This window comes from Schistocerca piceifrons, chromosome 2 (genome assembly GCF_021461385.2).
Source record: "Schistocerca piceifrons isolate TAMUIC-IGC-003096 chromosome 2, iqSchPice1.1, whole genome shotgun sequence".
Lineage (NCBI taxonomy): Eukaryota > Metazoa > Arthropoda > Insecta > Orthoptera > Acrididae > Schistocerca > Schistocerca piceifrons.
Window position 1 is genome coordinate 110969363 of NC_060139.1, and position 18662 is coordinate 110988024.

The following is an 18662-nucleotide window of genomic DNA, read 5'->3' on the forward strand; positions in this document are numbered from 1 at the left end:
GAACAACCATAGACAACATTTTTGTTTATTCCTCATTACTAGAAGGGCATTCTGTTAGCGAAAAGGTGAATGGCCTTTCAGATCATGATGCACAAATTTTAACTTTAAAAGATTTTTGTGCTGCAACACGTGTTAAATATAGTCATCAGCTGTTCAGGAAAGCTGATCCAATTGCTGTAGAGACCTTTGTAAACCTTATAAAGGAACAAGAGTGGCAAGATGTTTATAGCGCTGATACAGTAGACGATAAATATAATGTTTTTCTCAAGACTTTTCTCATGCTCTTTGAAAGTTGCTTTCCATTAGAACGTTTAAAACAGGGTACTAGCACAATCAGGCAGCCTGGGTGGCTGACTAGAGGGATAAGAATATCTTGTAGAACAAAGTGGCAATTATATCAAAACGTTAGAAACAGTCAAAATCTAAATGCAGCAGCCCATTGGAAACAGTATTGTAAGGTGCTTAAAAATGTTATTAGGAAGGCAAAAAGTATGTGGTATGCAGATAGAATAGTTAAGTCTCAGGATAGAATTAAAACCATATGGTCAGACGTAAAGGAAGTTGCTGGTCTGCAGAGACAGGTCGAGGATATAGAATCAGTGCATAGTGGGAATGTCCGTGTTACAGTATTTAATAATCACTTTCTGAATATAGCAGGTGAACTAAACAGAAACCTAGTCCCAACAGGGAATCATATAGCGCTCTTAGAAAAAAGTGTTCCGAGACTGTTACCTGAAATGCTCCTCCATGATACTGACAAGAGGGAGATTGAGTTAATAATTAAATCACTAAAGACCAAGAACTCTCATGGATATGACGGGGTATCTAGCAGAATACTGAAGTATTGTTCTATGTATGTTAGCCCAGTTCTCAGCCATATCTGTAACTTTTCCTTTAGGAGTGGTCGGTTTCCTGACCGATTAAAGTACTCGGTAGTGAAGCCACTTTATAAAAAGGGAGACATTGATAATGTTGACAATTTTAGACCTATTTCTATGCCATCGGTGTTTGCTAAAGTTGTCGAGAAGGTTGTATATACAAGGTTATTGGAGCATTTAAATTCACGTAATTTGCTGTCAGATGTTCAGTTTGGTTTTAGAAATGGTTTAACAACTGAAAATGCTATATTCTCTTTTCTCTGTGAGGTTTTGGACGGATTAAATAAAAGGTTGCAAACGCTAGGTGTTTTCTTTGATTTAACGAAGGCTTTTGACTGTGTTGACCACAAAATATTACTGCAGAAGTTGGACCATTATGGAGTAAGGGGAGTAGCTTACAATTGGTTCGCCTCTTACTTTAAGAACAGAAAGCAGAGGGTAATTCTCCGCAATATTGAGAGTGGTAGTGATGTTCAGTCCCAGTGGGGCACTGTTAAGTGGGGCGTTCCCCAGGGGTCGGTGCTGGGGCCACTGCTGTTTCTTATTTATATAAATGATATCCCTTCTAGTATTACAGGTGATTCAAAAATATTTCTGTTTGCTGATGACACCAGCTTGATAGTGAAGGATCTTGTGTGTAATAATGAAACAGTAACAAATAATGTAGTTCATGAAATAAGTTCATGGCTTGTGGAAAATAATTTGATGCTAAATCACAGTAAGACTCAGTTTTTACAGTTTCTAACTCACAATTCAACAAGAACCGATACTTTGATCAGACAGAATAGGCATATTATAAGCGAGACGGAACAGTTCAAGTTCCTAGGCGTTTGGATAGATAGTAAGCTGTTGTGGAAAGCCCATGTCCAGGATCTTGTTCAGAAGCTAAATGCTGCTTTATTTACCATCAGAACAGTATCTGAAATAAGTGACACTTCAACACGAAAAGTAGTCTACTTCGCATATTTTCATACGCTTATGTCGTATGGTATTATTTTTTGGGGTAATTCTTCTGATTCAAAAAGGGTATTTTTGGCTCAAAAACAGGCTGTTCGAGCTATATGTGGTGTAAGTTCGAGAACCTCTTGTCGACCCCTATTCAAAAATCTGGGAATTCTGACATTGCCCTCACAGTATATATTTTCTTTAATGTCGTTTGTTGTTAGCAATATTAGCCTATTCCCAAGAGTTAGCAGCTTTCACTCAGTTAATACTAGGCAGAAATCAAATCTGCATGTAGAATGCACTTCCTTGACTCTTGTGCAGAAAGGAGTGCAGTATTCTGCTGCATCCATTTTTAATAAGCTACCACAAGAACTCAAAAATCTTAGCAGTAGCCCAAACTCTTTTAAGTCGAAACTGAAGAGTTTCCTCATGGCTCACTCCTTCTATTCTGTCGAGGAGCTCCTGGAAGAGCTAAAAAATTAAGCAAATTCCAGTGTTACATTCTTGATTTTCTTCATTTAAACTTACGACTTGTCACCTGAATATGTTATTTTATATTTCATTTTATCTGTTTCTAATATCGTGTTATAATTTCATTTATTGACTCGTTCCATGACCATGGAGACTTCTCCTTAATTTGGTCCCACGGAACAATAAATAAATAAATAAAAAATAAATAAATTCACTGAGACATCTGTTATTATGCGGACTACTATTTTTTGGGACACTGTTATAAAAGAAGCAACCAAGTTAAAAATTTCTGACAACTCCCTCAATAAAGATGACAGCCTGCAGCTAAGCACAGCTTGGAACCCAGCAATCGGAAAGTTGAAGCGGGTGTGAGAAGTGCGCCATGAAAACATTACCTTATATGGCTCTGCAGCGAGCATCAGTGATGTCATTGAAGATAGTGCGGCTGTATAAGGATGGCAGCAGCAATCATTCAACAGTCATCACTTGACAGTGGCAGAGGAGAACTCAGCCAAAAGCTTGTGGCTTTTAAACCACTGGATGCGTCTGGAAGCCCAAGAAAATTTTATCGGAAGGAAATCCCACTGTGCCAGGGGAGACAGCAAGTCCAGGAAAAGATGTGGAAGTAACAACGGACTAGGGTGGAGGATCTTTACTGATAGAAAGATTTCTTTGAATTGATGCACAAGTAATTTGTATTACCTACTTTTGGAATCTAAAAGCTTAAACTGACTAGATGAGTTTCCTTAAAGAGTGATCCCGTATGTCATTACTGAAAGAAAGTTTGCATTGTATGTGTCAGTTTTTCATTTTTACATCACTAATGTCTGACAACATCCACAATGCAAATAAAGACTTGTGTAGGTGTTTTAACAGTTCTGTGTTATGGTACATCCAAATCACATTTATTTTCAATTAGCTGGCAACCTCCCCCTGCGGGCTCGGGGGTTAGAATAGGCCCGAGGTATTCCTGCCTGACGTAAGAGGTGACTAAAAGGAGTCTCTCACCTTTTGGCCTTTATGTGATGGTCCCCTGTAGGGTTTGGCCTCCATTTTTCAAAATTCTCCCGAAGAGCAAGCCAATTGGGGAAGGGCGCCTTACTTGGTACGTCGTGTCCATCATGCATTGAGATCTTAAGCCCACTTTCTCGTTGTGGCATTGCAGTCCTGCTCATCCTCCATCTCTTGAATGAGGACACCTTCCTGGGTTCATTTTCTTCCATCCACTATGCAGTATCGTTTTTTGCACCTACGAGGGCCATGGAATTCTTTGCGCCTCATATCCAGCATGGTAGCCCGTCCGTTGTGGTGGGGCTGCCATGTACCCTGTTGGTTGTAGCCCCCTGACAACACAGGGATCTCTCTGCTGATGCCTGCACTGTTAACTCCCCATGTATGCCAGACTAAGGATGGCAATGAAGCTTATTCGCCATGCTACCTTGTATGTACTAGGGTTGATAGGGAATCTTTCACGTCCATCAAGCCTCATTTTTTTTTGTGGAGCATTTGGAGGACAAGTTTGGGGAGGTGGAGGGCTTGTCCAAAATGCGCTCTGGGTCAGTCTTGATAAAAACAGCATCCTCTGCCCAGTCATGGGCATTACTCGCTTGTGACAAGTTGGGGATGTTCCTGTTACCATCATGCCCCATAAGAGCTTAAATATGGTCCAGGGTATTATATTCCACAGAGACCTTCTTTTGCAGTCTGACGATGAGCTGCACGCCAATTTAGAGCGGTGAGGTGTCCATTTCATCCGGTGCATCCATCGGGGTCCGAGGGATAATCAGGTTGCCACTGGTGCCTTCATCTTGGCCTTCAAGAGTGACACACTGCTCGAGAAGGTCAAGGTGATGGTCTACCACTGTGACCCTCCCCCGATGCTGTGCTTTAAATGCTGGAAATTCAGCCATATGTCTTCCCCCTGTACTTCCAGTGTCACATGTCGAGATTGTGGACGTCCATCACATCCCAATACTCTATGTGCCCCTCCCATCTGTGCCAACTGCGGAGAGCATCATTCACCTTGCTCGCCAGACTGCAGGATTTTACAGAAAGAGAGGAAAATCATGGAATATAAGACACTGAACCAACTGACCTACACTGAAGCTAAGAGGAAATTTGAGCGCCTACATCCTGTGGCCGCCGCCGCTACGAGAACAGTTGTCGCCCCATCAGTTCCTCACTTTCCTGTCGCCTCTCAGAACCAGAAGACTACACCTACCTCCTTGATGGTGGGGGGCACTTCCCTCCCTGTTGCTTCCGCACCACCTACTTCGGGAGCAACACCTCCCAACCATCAGGGATATCAGTCCCCACTTTTGAGCCAGAGAAGTGTAAGTCTTCTTTGGCTCCTCTCGCTAGGATGATGTGATGGTTGAGCAGATGACAACAACAATTGTTTCTGTGGCAGAAAACACAATCTCTCAGCTGTTTAGGGTGCCCCCCGGTGAAAGCCAGGCCCTTGGTGGTCGACGGAAGTCGCTGAAGCAATTAAGGAGCGTCGGCGATCTCTACAGTGGCATAAGTGGCACCCTTCCCTGGAGCACCTCATAGCCTTTAAACGGCTCCGTGCCCGCGTTCACAAATTTATCAAAGGTTGGAAGCAGGAGTGTTGGGAGAGATATGTCTTGACCATTGGGTGCCATACGTCACCTTCCCAAGTCTGGGAAAGATCAAACGTGTTATCGGGTACCAGACCCCAACAGGTGTTTACCAGACCCCAACAGGTGTTCCCGGTGTTAACATAAATAGCGTGATATCTACCAACCAAACACGATTACCGAGCGCTTTGCTGAGCATTATGCTTGAGCCTCTGTGTCGGAGAATTACCCTCCAGCCTTTCGCACTCTCAAACGGCAGCTGGAAGGTAAATTCCTCTCTTTTACTAGATGCCACAGTGAATTCTATAACGCCCCATTTACAGAGTGGAAGCTCCTCAGTGCCCTTGCACATTGCTCTGATACAGGGCCACATCAGATCCACAGTCAGGTGATTAAACATCTCTCATCTGACTACAAGCGACATCTCCTCATCATCTTCAACCAGATCTGGAGCGATGGCATCTTTCCATCGCAATGGCGGGAGAGCACAATTATTCTGGTGCTCTAACCCAGTAAAAACTTGCTTGATTTGGATAGCTATTGGCCCATCAGCCTCACCAATGTTCTTTGTAAGCTGCTGGAACGTATGGTGTGTTGGCTGTTGGGTTGGGTCCTGGAGTCACATGGCCTACTGGCTCCATGTCAGAGCAGCTTCTCCCAGGGTCGCTCTACCACTGATAATCTTTTGTCCCTCAAGTCTGCCATCCAAACAGCCTTTTCCAGACACCAACACCTAGTTGCCGTCTTTACTGATTTACAAAAAGCGTACGACGACACCACCTGGCAACATCATATCCTTGCCACTTTATACGAGTGGGGTCTCTGAGGCCTGTTCCCGATTTTTATCTAAAATTTCCTTACGCTTCGTACTTTCTGTGTCCAAGTCATGCCTCCCATAGTTCCCCCCATACCCAGGAGAATGGTGTCCCTCATACCCAGGAGAATGGTGTCCCACAGGGCTCTGTATTGAGTGTGTCTCTATTTTTAGTGGCCATTAATGGTCTAGCAGCAGCTGTAGGGCCGTCTGTCTCACCTTCTTTGTTTGCAGATGACATCTGCATTTCGCACTGCTCCACCAGTACTGGTGTTGCTGAGGGGCGCCTACATGGAGCCATCCACAAGGAGCAGTCATGGGCTGTAGCCCACGGGTTCCAGTTTTTGGCTGTAAAGTCTTGTGTTATGCACTTCTGTCAGCATTGTACTGTTCATCCAGAACCAGAACTTTACCTTAATGACGATCCACTCACTGTAGCAGAGGCATGTCGATTCTTAGGACTGGTTTTCAACACCCGATTGACTTGGCTTCCTCACCTTCGTCAGCTTAAGTGGAAGTGCTGGCAGCACCTCAATGCCCTCCACTGCCTGAGCAACACCAACTGGGGTGCAGATTGCTCTATGCTGCTGCAGCTCTACAGAGCCCTTGTTCAATCCCACCTTGACAATGGGAGTCTGGTTTATGGTTTGGTGGCATCCTCAGCATTGCATTCACTTGACCCAGTGCAGCACTGTGGCGTTCATCTAGCGACGGGAACTTTTAGGAAGAGTCCCTCCATTGCAGGTTGGGCGTGCACAACTGCTGGCCAGTTACGTTGCACATATTCATAGTTCTCCGGCACATCCAAATCACCGTCTACTTTTCCACCCATGGTGGTTCATCTCCCACATCGGCAGCCCATGTCAGGGCTTCCAGTTGCAGCTTGTGCCCGATCTGTTCTTTCCGAACTGGAGTCCTTGCCTTTACCACCTATACTTGAGGTCCATTCACGTACACCTCCATAGTGTACACCTAGGTCGCTGCTTCACCTGGACCTTTCACATGGCCCCAAGGACTCAGTTAACCCCACGGCTCTCCGCTGCCACTTCCTTTTGATTCTTGACATGTACCGAGGCCACGAAGTGGTTTACACTGACGGCTTGATGGCTGATGCTCACGTCATCTTCGCGTATGTCCATGGAGGACATATTGAACAGCATTCCTTGCCCGATGGCTGCAGTGTTTCCACGACGGAGCTGGTGGCTATATCTCGTGCTCTTGAGCACATCCGTTCATGCCCTGTGTACTGACTCCTTGAGCAGCCTACAAGCTATTGACCAGTGCTATCCTTGTCATCCTTTGGTAGCAATCATCCAGGAATGGTCCAGTCATTCAGCGGTGTTTGTCTAGATCCCGGATCATGTCGAAATCCCAGGCAACAAACTTGCCGACAGACTGGCCAAACAAGCTACGCGGGAACTGCTTATGGAGATGGGCTTCCGTGATGACCCATCACAGTGTCGGTGCGGCACCTGGCTGACAGTGGCCCATATCTCGGTGAGCTGTCCTCCTCTGGCTGCCCTGCGATGGACTCTTCAGTTACTGATCTCGTTGCCATTAATTTTAGCTGACGACGACTCACTGGCTAATTTAGTTTTACGTTTTATACGTGACAGTGGGTTTTATCATTCTATGTAAGTTCTAGTGCATATCCTTTGTCCCTTTGTGTTCTGCACTCTAATGATTTTAGGGTGGATGTTTTAATGTGCTGGCTTTTCCTTTTTATTCTTGTAGTTGACCAGCCACGGTTATCTGCTCTCTTGTTTTTACCCCTTCTACCTGTTTCTTGCTTCTCTCTGTGGTTTTCTTTTCCTGTTTTGTCCATAGTAGTGTTGGTTGTCCTGTCATTCTCCTGGTTCTTCCTTTCTCATGTTATTGTGCTGTATACCTCCTTTCTTCTCTTCTTTCCAATGTGTAATTATTTTACTGGGAACAAGGGACCGATGACCTCGCAGTTTGGTCTCCCCCCCCCCCCCCCCCCCCTTTAACCAACCAACCAGGCATCTGGCAACCCTGACTTTGCCTGGTAGTTCATTTTGCCAATCGTCTATTAAAAACAAAACAATGAAAACTCTCACAGCAGGCACGGTGTCAGATGATCCTGGACAGTTTCTGTATGCTGGGCACAGCTGCTTCATATGTCTACAATGTGATTTTGTAAACATCTGTGTGGCAATGCTTCTTCATAGCTTTATAGATGGCTGTTATTTTTGCCTACAGCTATTTGCACTTCACAGTTGAAAGCTGTCAAAAGTGCTGCCAGGTGTTGGGTATTTCCTTCAGTTGACTCAACTGTGGGCATGTCTTTGTAGTAAAAGATAAATGTATTAAAACTTCGTGAATGATGTAGCGTTCCCCCCCCCCCCCCCCTCCACCCCCCCCCCCCCCCCCCCCCCCCCCCACACACACACACACACATCACAGTGTTTACATTATATCTCCTGATTTATATATCATATGGATGCTGTTTGCAAACTGTGTTGCAAATAGAGTTAGTAATTACCTGTTGGCTTCTCTCTCAGGTTCATCGGATGATGTTTGATTAATAATTTTTCTGGTGTTTTGTCAGCGTGAGTAGCTGGTATTTTCAAAGATTCACCCTCCATTGCTGGCAGTGGATCAGAGTCAAGCGTGCGTCTGCAGGTTACATGTACCTGGCACACCAGCGTCCAAGGCCTTTTCCATAGTCATTACCACTATGGTTCTTCCCTTGCTATTTGCAATGGTCATTCGCTACAGTATAGGAATGCAGCATCCATTCACCTTGAAGCTTTCTTCTTTCTTGTTGAACTTATTGTCATGTTATTGTATTCTTATAACTTCCCCGAACAAGTGAGTGTGATAGCTCCTCTGTACACCAAGAACTTCCACATCAACAAATCATAGTGTGGTCGGTCTCACATAGCACATGCTCTGCCATGGCAAATTTCTCCACCTGCCCCAACCTGCAGTGCTTCTTATGTCTAGCGATCCTGGTGTTGATTATTCAACAGTCATTCTAATATAGAATTTTCCACATGTACATGGTATATTCCCGTCATTGCAGATGGGTCCCTTTTGTCCTTTGCCGATGTAAGACACTCTTTGATGTTCTTCGTCACTTTTTAAATAGTCTTTACAGCATGTTTGCCCAATATACAACCGAATTTGTCTATCACTCTGAAAATGTATGGCAGAAAGGCTGTACCTGTTATTTCTTTTTCTGATGTGATGCTTCACTGAGATTTCGATTCTGTGACACTTCTTATGTAACTAGTGGAGTATCAATTTGTCTCCAGAACGCCCTCTATATGGTGCATCTCACACCTGAGGTGCTGCAGCTGACATATTCGTCTTGCTCGTGTTATGAGCATATTAATCGTGCCTCTTTTCTGGCTTGGGTGGTAATTTGATAGCATAGGTTGAAAATACCACTTCAGTTGTAAATTACTTTATTTTCACACGACCAGTTTCCGGCTGTTATAAGCCCGTCCTCACGTGTCGTAGCTGTGCTGTGATCCCCAAGCGCTGCATGTACCAGGTGCGGTGTGCTGCCTGAGTGCATATCAGTGCACACTCCGCTGCAGAGTGAAAATCTCATTCTGGAAACATCCCCCAGGTTGTGGCTAAGCCATGCCTCTGCAGTATCCTTTCTTTCAGGAGTGCTAGTTCTGCGAGGTTTGCAGGAGAGCTTCTGCAAAGTTTGGAAGGTAGCAGACGAGATACTGGCAGAAGTAAAGCTGTGAGTATGGGGCGTGAGTCGTGCTTAGGTAGCTCAGATGGTAGAGCACTTGCCCGCGAAAGGCTAATGTCCTGAATTCGAGTCTCGGTCCGGCACACAGTTTTAATCTGCCAGGAAGTTTCATAACAGCGCACACTCCACTGCAGAGTGAAAATCTCATTCTGGATTTTATGTGATGCCTTTATACTGTAATCTACATAAGAATTCTAAAATGAGTTCTGTACTAATTATGAACTGTTAGTAGTCAATAGGTCAAACATGACAGTTTAATCTCAAGGAAGTCACACAGTATACAAGGGAATAAAATATTTACAACAGAATGAAAAAATTGTGATAAGTGAAATAAAATAATGTAATGAAATGTCTAAAATTTTCATATAGCTGACAAAAGAAGAAAATTATAAAAAGCAGTAAGGGAGTGCTGATATCATTTCAGGGCCTAACTTAAAGAAGTCATTGGATTAGAATCTATTAATCACCTTTGGTGTAATGAATATGTAGTGATGACTGAAAATTTGCAGCAGACTGGGATTGATTTCCTGCTCATCACAAGCATTCACTTAACCATTACGCTGTCTGAGTGTGCTACCACATCTGACTCAAACTTTCACTGACACTGATATCTGCACCTACAATTTCTAAAAATACTACCTTAGGTTCACTGGGGGAACCAAGTTTATTATTATTATTATTATTATTGTGCAGCTTGCTACAAATTTTTCTCTTGTGCCAAGCTCTTCATATCAGAGCAGCACTTACACTCTATGCCCTCAATTATTTGTTGAATGTATTCTAGTGTCTGTCTGCCCATTAAGTTTTTACCCTCTACGGCTCCCTTGAGTACCCTGGAAGTTATTCCCTTAACGCATATCTTATCATCCTGTCTTATCATCTTGTCTTTGTTCCTTTCTTTGTCAATTTTGTGGAGAACCTCTTCTTTCCTTGTCTTATAACACTACCTAACTTTCCATATCCTATAGCACATCTCAGATGCCTCAGACTGTGTGTGTGTGTGGGGGGGGCTGGTTATGGTGCTGCGAAGGACATTTTATGTCAGCTGGTCGAACAGCAAGAATCATTTGCCACAGCGTTGCACAGGTGCTGGACTATCAAACTGTGGTGCTTTAGTCAATATTTTGTCTAGTCGGCATGGTTCTCCATCTGTGTCACCTGCTGTTTTGTCCTATGTGGCCATCATGGTTTATCTGCATTCCTTTCCTGCATATGCGGAATGGGATGCATAAGAGAAATGTCTGCAAAAACACTTTGAAGATTTTGGAATTACTGATGCTACGAGGACGGTTCAGAAAGTAACCTCCGATTGGTCACAGTGTGGGTTGTGGGGGGGGGTAGCGACGCCATCTGTGCGTTCACGCACTCAACAGGTCAGTCGGCATCAAGCCGTGCTCGAGTGAACGTCGTACCTGCGCTAGTTTAGTTTTTGTGGCAGTTTGAAATGTGTGCTGCAATAGAAAACCCCGCCAAATGTGAAGTGCGTGCTGTCATAAGGTTTTTTACAGCCAAAGGATATTCTGCAGCAGCTATTCATCGTGAGCTTTGTGCCGTGTACGGACCAAGAGTTATGAGTGAAGGAGTTGTCCGTGAATGGGTACGTTTATTTAAAAGTGGACGAGAAAACGTTCATGATGAAGAGAGGAGTGGTAGACCATCATTGGTGACTGACGAACTCGTTCAGACAGTTGATGCAAAAGTTCGTGAAAATCGACGTTTCTCAATGTCTGAGTTGTCTACTGGTTTTCCACAGATTTCTAAGACTCTCTTGTACGAGATAGTGACAGCAAGATTGGGTTACCGTAAGTTCTGGGCACGATGGGTGCTCGCAGAACAACGGCCCTTCTTGAGTCCTTCAAGTGGGACGTTATCAACCATCCACCTTACAGCCCAGACCTGGCGCCAAGTGATTATCACCTCTTCATGCATTTGAAGAAATGGCTCGGGTCACAGCGGTTTGATGACGACGAAGAGCTCAAAGATGTGGTCACAGGCTGGCTCCAGGCACAAGCGGGTGATTTTTATGCAGAAGGAATTTCAAAGCTTGTGAAGAGATACGATAAGTGCCTCAATCGCTATGGAGACTATGTAGAAAAATAGTGCAAAGATGTAGTTGTAAGATGTATATATTAAAATATTTTTATTTAACTTGGTGTATTTTTTTAAATCAACCGGAGGTTACTTTCTGAACGACCCTCGTATTTTATGTCGAAGCTTATTCCTTTCCCAGATATCACCAAGAATATATCAAGTAAAAAGGGAAATGAATAGGTTAAAGTTAGATATAGTGGGAATTAGTGAAGGTCGGTGGCAGGAGGAACAAGACTTCTGGTCGGGTGACTACAGGGTTATAAACACAAAATCAAATAGGGGTAATGCAGGAGTAGGTTTAATAATGAATAGGAAAATAGGAATGCGGTAAGCTACTACAAACAACATAGTGAGCGCATTATTGTGGCCACGATAGATACGAAGCCCACACCTACTACAGTAGTACAAGTTTATATGCCAACTAGCTCTGCAGATGATGAAGAAATTGAAGAAATGTATGATGAGATAAAAGAAATCAGATAGTGAAGGGTGGCGAAAATTTAATAGTCATGGGTGACTGGAATTCGAGAGTAGGAAAAGGGAGAGAAGGAAACGTAGTGGGTGAATATGGATTGGTGGAGAGAAATGTAAGAGGAAGCCGTCTGGTAGAATTTTGCACAGAGCATAACTTAATCATAGCTAACACTTGGTTTAAGAATCATGAAAGAAGGTTGTATACATGGAAGAACCCTGGAGATACTAAAAGGTATCAGATATATAATATAATGGTAAGACAGAGATTTAGGAACCAGGTTTTAAATTGTAAGACATTTCCAGGGGCAGATGTGGACTCTGACCACAATCTATTGGTTATGACGTGTAGATTAAAACTGAAGAAACTGCAAAAAGGTGGGAACTTAAGGAGATGGGACCTGGATAAACTGAAAGGACCAGAGGTTGTACAGAGTTTCAGGGAGAGCATAAGGGAACAATTGACAGGAATGGGGGAAAGAAATACAATAGAAGAAGAATGGGTAGATCTGAGGGATGAAGTAGTGAAGGCAGCAGAGGATCAAGTAGGTAAAAAGACGAGGGCTAGTAGAAATCCTTGGGTAACAGGAGAAATATTGAATTTAATTGATGAAAGGAGAAAATATAAAAATGCAGTAAATGAAACAGGCAAAAAGGAATACAAACGTCTCAAAAATGAGATCAACAGGAAGTGCAAAATGGCTAAGCAGGGATGGCTAGAGGACAAATGTAAGAATGTAGAGGCATATCTCACTAGGGGTAAGATAGATACTGCCTACAGGAAAATTAAAGAGACCTTTGGAGAAAAGAGAACCACTTGTATGAACATCAAGAGCTCAGATGGAAACCCGGTTCTAAGCAAAGAAGGGAAAGCAGAAAGGTGGAAGGAGTATATATAGGGTCTATACAAGGGTGATGTACTTGTGGACAATATTATGGAAATGGAAGAGGATGCAGATGAAGATGAAATGGGAGATACGATACTGCGTGAAGAGTTTGACAGAGCACTGAAAGACCTGAGTCGAAACAAGGCCCCCGGAGTAGACAACATTCCATTGGAACTACTGACGGCCTTGGGAGAGCCAGTCCTGACAAAACTCTACCATGTGGTGAGCAAGATGTATGAGACAGGCGAAATACCCTCAGACTTCAAGAAGAATATAATAATTCCAATCCCAAAGAAAGCAGGTGTTGACAGATGTGAAAATTACCGAACAGTCAGTTTAATAAGCCATAGCTGCAAAATACTAACACGAATTCTTTACAGATGAATGGAAAAACTAGTAGAAGCTGACCTCGGGGAAGATCAGTTTGGATTCCGTAGAAATACTGGAACACGTGAGGCAATACTGACCTTACGACTTATCTTAGAAGAAAGAATAAGGAAAGGCAAACCTACGTTTCTAGCATTTGTAGACTTAGAGAAACCTACGTTTCTAGCATTTGTAGACTTAGAGAAAGCTTTTGACAATGTTGACTGGAATACTCTCTTTCAGATTCTGAAGGTGGCAGGGGTAAAATACAGGGAGCGAAAGGCTATTTACAATTTGTACAGAAACCAGATGGCAGTTATAAGAGTCGAGGGACATGAAAGGGAAGCAGTTGTTGGGAAGGGAGTAAGACAGGGTTGTAGCCTCTCCCCGATGTTATTCAATCTGTATATTGAGCAAGCAGTAAAGGAAACAAAAGAAAAATTCGGAGTAGGTATTAAAATCCATGGAGAAGAAATAAAAACTTTGAGGTTCACTGGTGACATTGTAATTCTGTCAGAGACAGCAAAGGACTTGGAAGAGCAGTTGAACAGAATGGATAGCGTCTTGAAAGGAGGATATAAGATGAACATCAACAAAAGCAAAATGAGGATAATGGAATGTAGTCAAATTAAGTCAGGTGATGCTGAGGGAATTAGATTAGGAAATGAGACACTTAAAGTAGTAAAGGAGTTTTGCTATTTGGGGAGCAAAATAACTGATGATGGTCGAAGTAGAGAGGATATAAAATGTAGACTGGCAATGGCAAGGAAAGCGTTTCTGAAGAAGAGAAATTTGTTAACATCGAGTATAGATTTAAGTGTCAGGAAGTCTTTTCTGAAAGTATTTGTATGGAGTGTAGCCATGTATAGAAGTGAAACATGGACGATAAATAGTTTAGACAAGAAGAGAATAGAAGCTTTCGAAATGTGGTGCTACAGAAGAATGCTGAAGATAAGGTGGGTAGATCACATAACTAATGAGGAAGTATTGAATAGGATTGGGGAGAAGAGAAGTTTGCGGCACAACTTGACCAGAAGAAGGGATCGTTTGGTAGTACATGTTCTGAGGCATCAAGGGATCACCAATTTAGTATAAGCAGATTCAGAAGGATGTAGGTTGCAGTAGGTACTGGGAGATGAAGAAGCTTGCACAGGATAGAGTAGCATGGAGAGCTGCATCAAACCAGTCTCAGGACTGAAGACCACAACAACATCATATCAAGTCCTGAATTAACTCGCCTCGTTGCAGGATCCATCCTCCTTAATGTTGGACCAAATCTGTAAACTTTCAAAATACTACTGTAAGTGCATCCCAGGCTGAGGTTTATCGCTGTAGGGAGCATCCATATCAGTCCTATCGAGCATGGGCAGCTGAACTCCATGGGTTATTTCGTCATCATCATTTTGTGTCCAATCTGTATAAAGAACCATATGCAAAGTCAACTGTTTTTATTGCTATCTGGAAAAATTCGTATATTTTTCATGATAGTGAGGGTCATGTACAAGGTTTAGTGTGTCATAAGATATTCAACCACACCGAGAAACCCAGTTTACAGCAGCCTCACATAAGTAATCATACCACAGAGTGTGACAAATGTACCGTTATTCCTTCCTACAAAACACAGTTTATAGTTACATTAATATTATCTCAATTTTTACTGGCTGTTTTTTGTTTTGCTATAATCTATTTGTAATTAAGTTATTTGTAATATCTTCCTAATTTAATTTTGAGCAAGTTTGATCACTACATTCGATATGCGAAGTAAATTTGAACTACTGTCTTGAGCTAATGACTCCACCATAACAAGAGCAAACTATTGCTGTGGGCTCTGGTGATAAGAACCATAATTGTGAATCTGTTATTGTATTTAAGAATTTTGATGTATTCAGCACTCAACTTGCTTTATTAATTAGCATGTAACCTTTGTTCTGCTTTTACTTTCAGATAATGATTGGATCTGTCGCAACAAGAAAAAAGAACTCACCAAAATTTCATGCCTACTATGAAGATCTATGTGAACTGCATAATGTTATGCCACTACGAATGATCACATCACAAAAGCAAAAAGATATTCTTGATATATGTGCTGATAGAATAAAATTTGATGAGTTGTTTCCAATTACAAAAGCTTTAGCTTGTGACCGTTCATTGTGTTTCATCGCAGTCAGGAGCAGATGTCAAGGAAAATATGGTATGTATATTCAAATAGTCCACAGCTCATGATCTCATAGTAGCGTTCTCGCTTCCCGCGCACAGCGTCCCGGGTTCGATTCCTGGCGCGGGGTTGGGGATTTTCACTTGCCCTGAGATGACTGGGTGTTGTTGTGTCATCTTCATCATTGTCATTCATCCCCATTACAGTCAGAGGAAGGCAATGGCAAACCACCTCCATTAGGACCTTGCCCAGTATGGCGGTGCGGGTCTCCCGCATCGTTCCCCTATGCTCTGTAAAGAAGTATGGGACTTCATTTCCATATTCAAAGAATAATAAAAAATAACTGTACGTATGTACCAGATACTGAAACTGGAACAACAGTAGTGCATTAATTTCTTTTGGCACGAATTATGTTAAGAGGCCAGGAGCTAATAATACTGGTACCTGGTACACTCTGCCATGCACAGTACTATGGCTAGTATAGTGTAGTGTAAAGACATTAATGTTATATGTTTTGGATGTGAAGTAGTCTTGTGGACGACCACAGTGTATATGTATCTTCAAACAGCCAAACCTGTTGGGCCTGATGTCTTGTTTAATCTAGTGATTTGACTTTATTATGTGATAAGTTTTCTGCATTCACAATGTGCTCCTAAATTAATGTGCTACTCTCTCTCTCTCTCTCTCTCTCTCTCTCTCTCTCTCACTCACACACACACACACACACACACACACCTGTACAGCAAAAAAAAAAAAAAAAAAAAAAATAATATTCAAATGGCTCTGAGCACTATGAGACTTAACATCTGAGGTCATCAGTCCCCTAGAACTCAGAACTACTTAAACCTAACTAACCTAAGGACATCACACACATCCATACCCGAGGCAGGATTCGAACCTGCGACCATAGCGGTCGCGCGTTTCCAGACTGAAGTGCCTAGAACCGCTCGGCCACATCAGCCGGCTGTACAGCTACATTTTGGGTGGATTTGGTGAGGGGAGAAATGGGGCAGTGTGTTGGAGGATGAACTGGGAAAGGGTGGAGTGTGACCTGACAGAATGGAGGGAAACAACTGGTGTATGAATGCAGGATGGAGAGGCAGCAGATGCATGGAAAAAGAATACAACATGGTCACCAGCCCCAGTGAATTCATCCAGTACACGATAGTGATGAGGTGGAAGAGTGGATTAGGGGGTTGACAAAATGGAGAAAGAGGGGTTAGCAGAGACTGAGGACAGGATTACAGGAATCAGGGGTGTGTTGCAAGTTCAGAAAAGCTGGTGCTGGGGGAAAGGATCCAGTTGGCATTGGTTTTGAAACAACCATTGAAATCGAGCATGTTGTGCTCATCAGTGTGTTTTGCCACTGGGTAGTCAGCTTTGCCATTGGCCACAGTTTGGTAGTCGCCATTCATTAGAGTGGACATTTGGTTGGTGGTCATGTGTACCTAAAATTCTGTGCAGAAATTGCAGCAGAGCTGGCATATGACATGCCACCTATCACAGGTGACCCTGTCTCTGATGTGACAGGATGAGCCTGTGATGGGACTGGAGTAAGATGTGCCTGATGTATGATCAGACAGGTCATGCACCTGGGTCTTCCACTGGGATGTGATCCATGTGGGAGGGTTTGGGAGCAGGAGTGATGTGGTGGACCAGGGTATTGCGTACATTGAGTGTGCAGCGGAATACCACTTTAAGTCAGGCGGGAAGTATTGTGGGTAGGACATTATTCATTTATGAGCATAATGATACATGATATACATATAGAAGAATGTAGATAGTCACTTTTCCCTTGCTCCATTTTCAAGGGGAACAGGAAAGGGAATGGCTACCAGCAGTGCAAGGTAGGGATGTTCGTTGAGCATTGATTTAGTGGTTACAAACATCAGCATCTCATTTCATTTCAATGCTGAACTCTTTGAAACATTATAAAATTGATATTAAGGACAAAATATTGACTTTCAAAGTTGAAATGGAAGAAAAGAAAAGGGAATCAAATTTGTTATTACTGTCAATAATTTTTCCATCACTTGACAAATCATTTTTTCTAAACATAGCTCATAACAACACCAGTGCAACACGTTTTCTACTTGTCAAATAAGGCCACAAGGAAAGGGGGGACAATATTTGAAATGACGGTGAATAAGATAAGGTCTAAAAACCCTCTTCAACCAACACTGAGTTCAAGCTTTTGAGATATTTCAGAATATGGTTCAGAAACTGGACTGGAAGGTGTATACTTACCTAAAGCAGTTTTGTACATCAACAAAGTAAGGAAAAGATAGATTGCTGCTTACCCTAAAGATGTCATGTTAAGTTGCAGACAGACACAAATAAAAGACACTTACACATTAGCTTTCAGTTACAGCCTTCATCAGAAAAAGAAACAGAAACACACAAGAAAGTACACCTACACTGCCTGCCATCACCAGCAGCTCGGTCCAAGTTGTCACTGATGGCGGTCAGTGTGCTTGAGGTGTGATTGCTTGTGTGAGTAAATGTGTGTGTGTGTTTTTCTTTTATTGATGAAGGCTGTGACTGAAAGCTGGTGTCTTAGTGTTTTTTGAGTTTACGTGCCTGCTACTTGAAATGTCATCTCTAAGCTAAGTAGCAATATATCTTTTCCCTATATTGTTGATATTCCAATCTGGAGTTACCATTGTTTGCAATTTTGTACATGATTTGTAAAGATGCACATCTTTTTGAAATTTTTGGAAGTGAAGGCATTTTAAATCTGCTTAACGTCATTGCATCTTTGTCTGAACTACTGTTGAGCCAGACATTCAAGAGTATGCTAAAAAATCAATTTTAAATTACTGAGAACTGCTTCAAAAATAAAATTCAGAATTTGGACAGTTTAACTCTCATGCTAGATATTTGAACAGGCATGATGCAGCGATAAAATGAAAATGGCTACTGTTGATACCTATGAGTTCTAATGTATATTTTGAACATTTTGTTGCAGACCTGTAAAGAATGGGAAATAAATACCAGTATAATGCTTGTAGTGGTGTCCAATGCAAGAAGAAATAGGGTTACAGGGGTGAAAATATCATTTGGAACTAGTTGTGTATTATGTTTTGCCCCATGTTGAATTTGATTGGCAAAAAAATGTCCCAAGAAAACTTATCAACTCTTTGAGCTGATAACTGCTGTGAAAAGGATCATAATATGATTCAGACAAAGTGTAGTACCAAGTGATGAGCTAAGAAATGAGTCAAACCTCAAACTTGTTCAACAAGGATCCA

The 18662-nt window shown here is 42.5% G+C and overlaps 1 protein-coding gene across 1 annotated transcript in view; it reads left to right on the top strand.

Moving 5' to 3' along the window:
• The window catches only part of LOC124775113 (centrosomal protein of 78 kDa), a 132006-nt gene that overhangs the window by 8017 nt on the left and 105327 nt on the right, over window positions 1-18662 (top strand). Inside the window, exon 2 of the mRNA XM_047249947.1 lies at window positions 15201-15447. Within this exon, the coding sequence (XP_047105903.1) occupies window positions 15204-15447 (244 nt within the window). The 5' untranslated portion in view covers window positions 15201-15203. The remainder of the gene's footprint in view (window positions 1-15200; window positions 15448-18662) is intronic.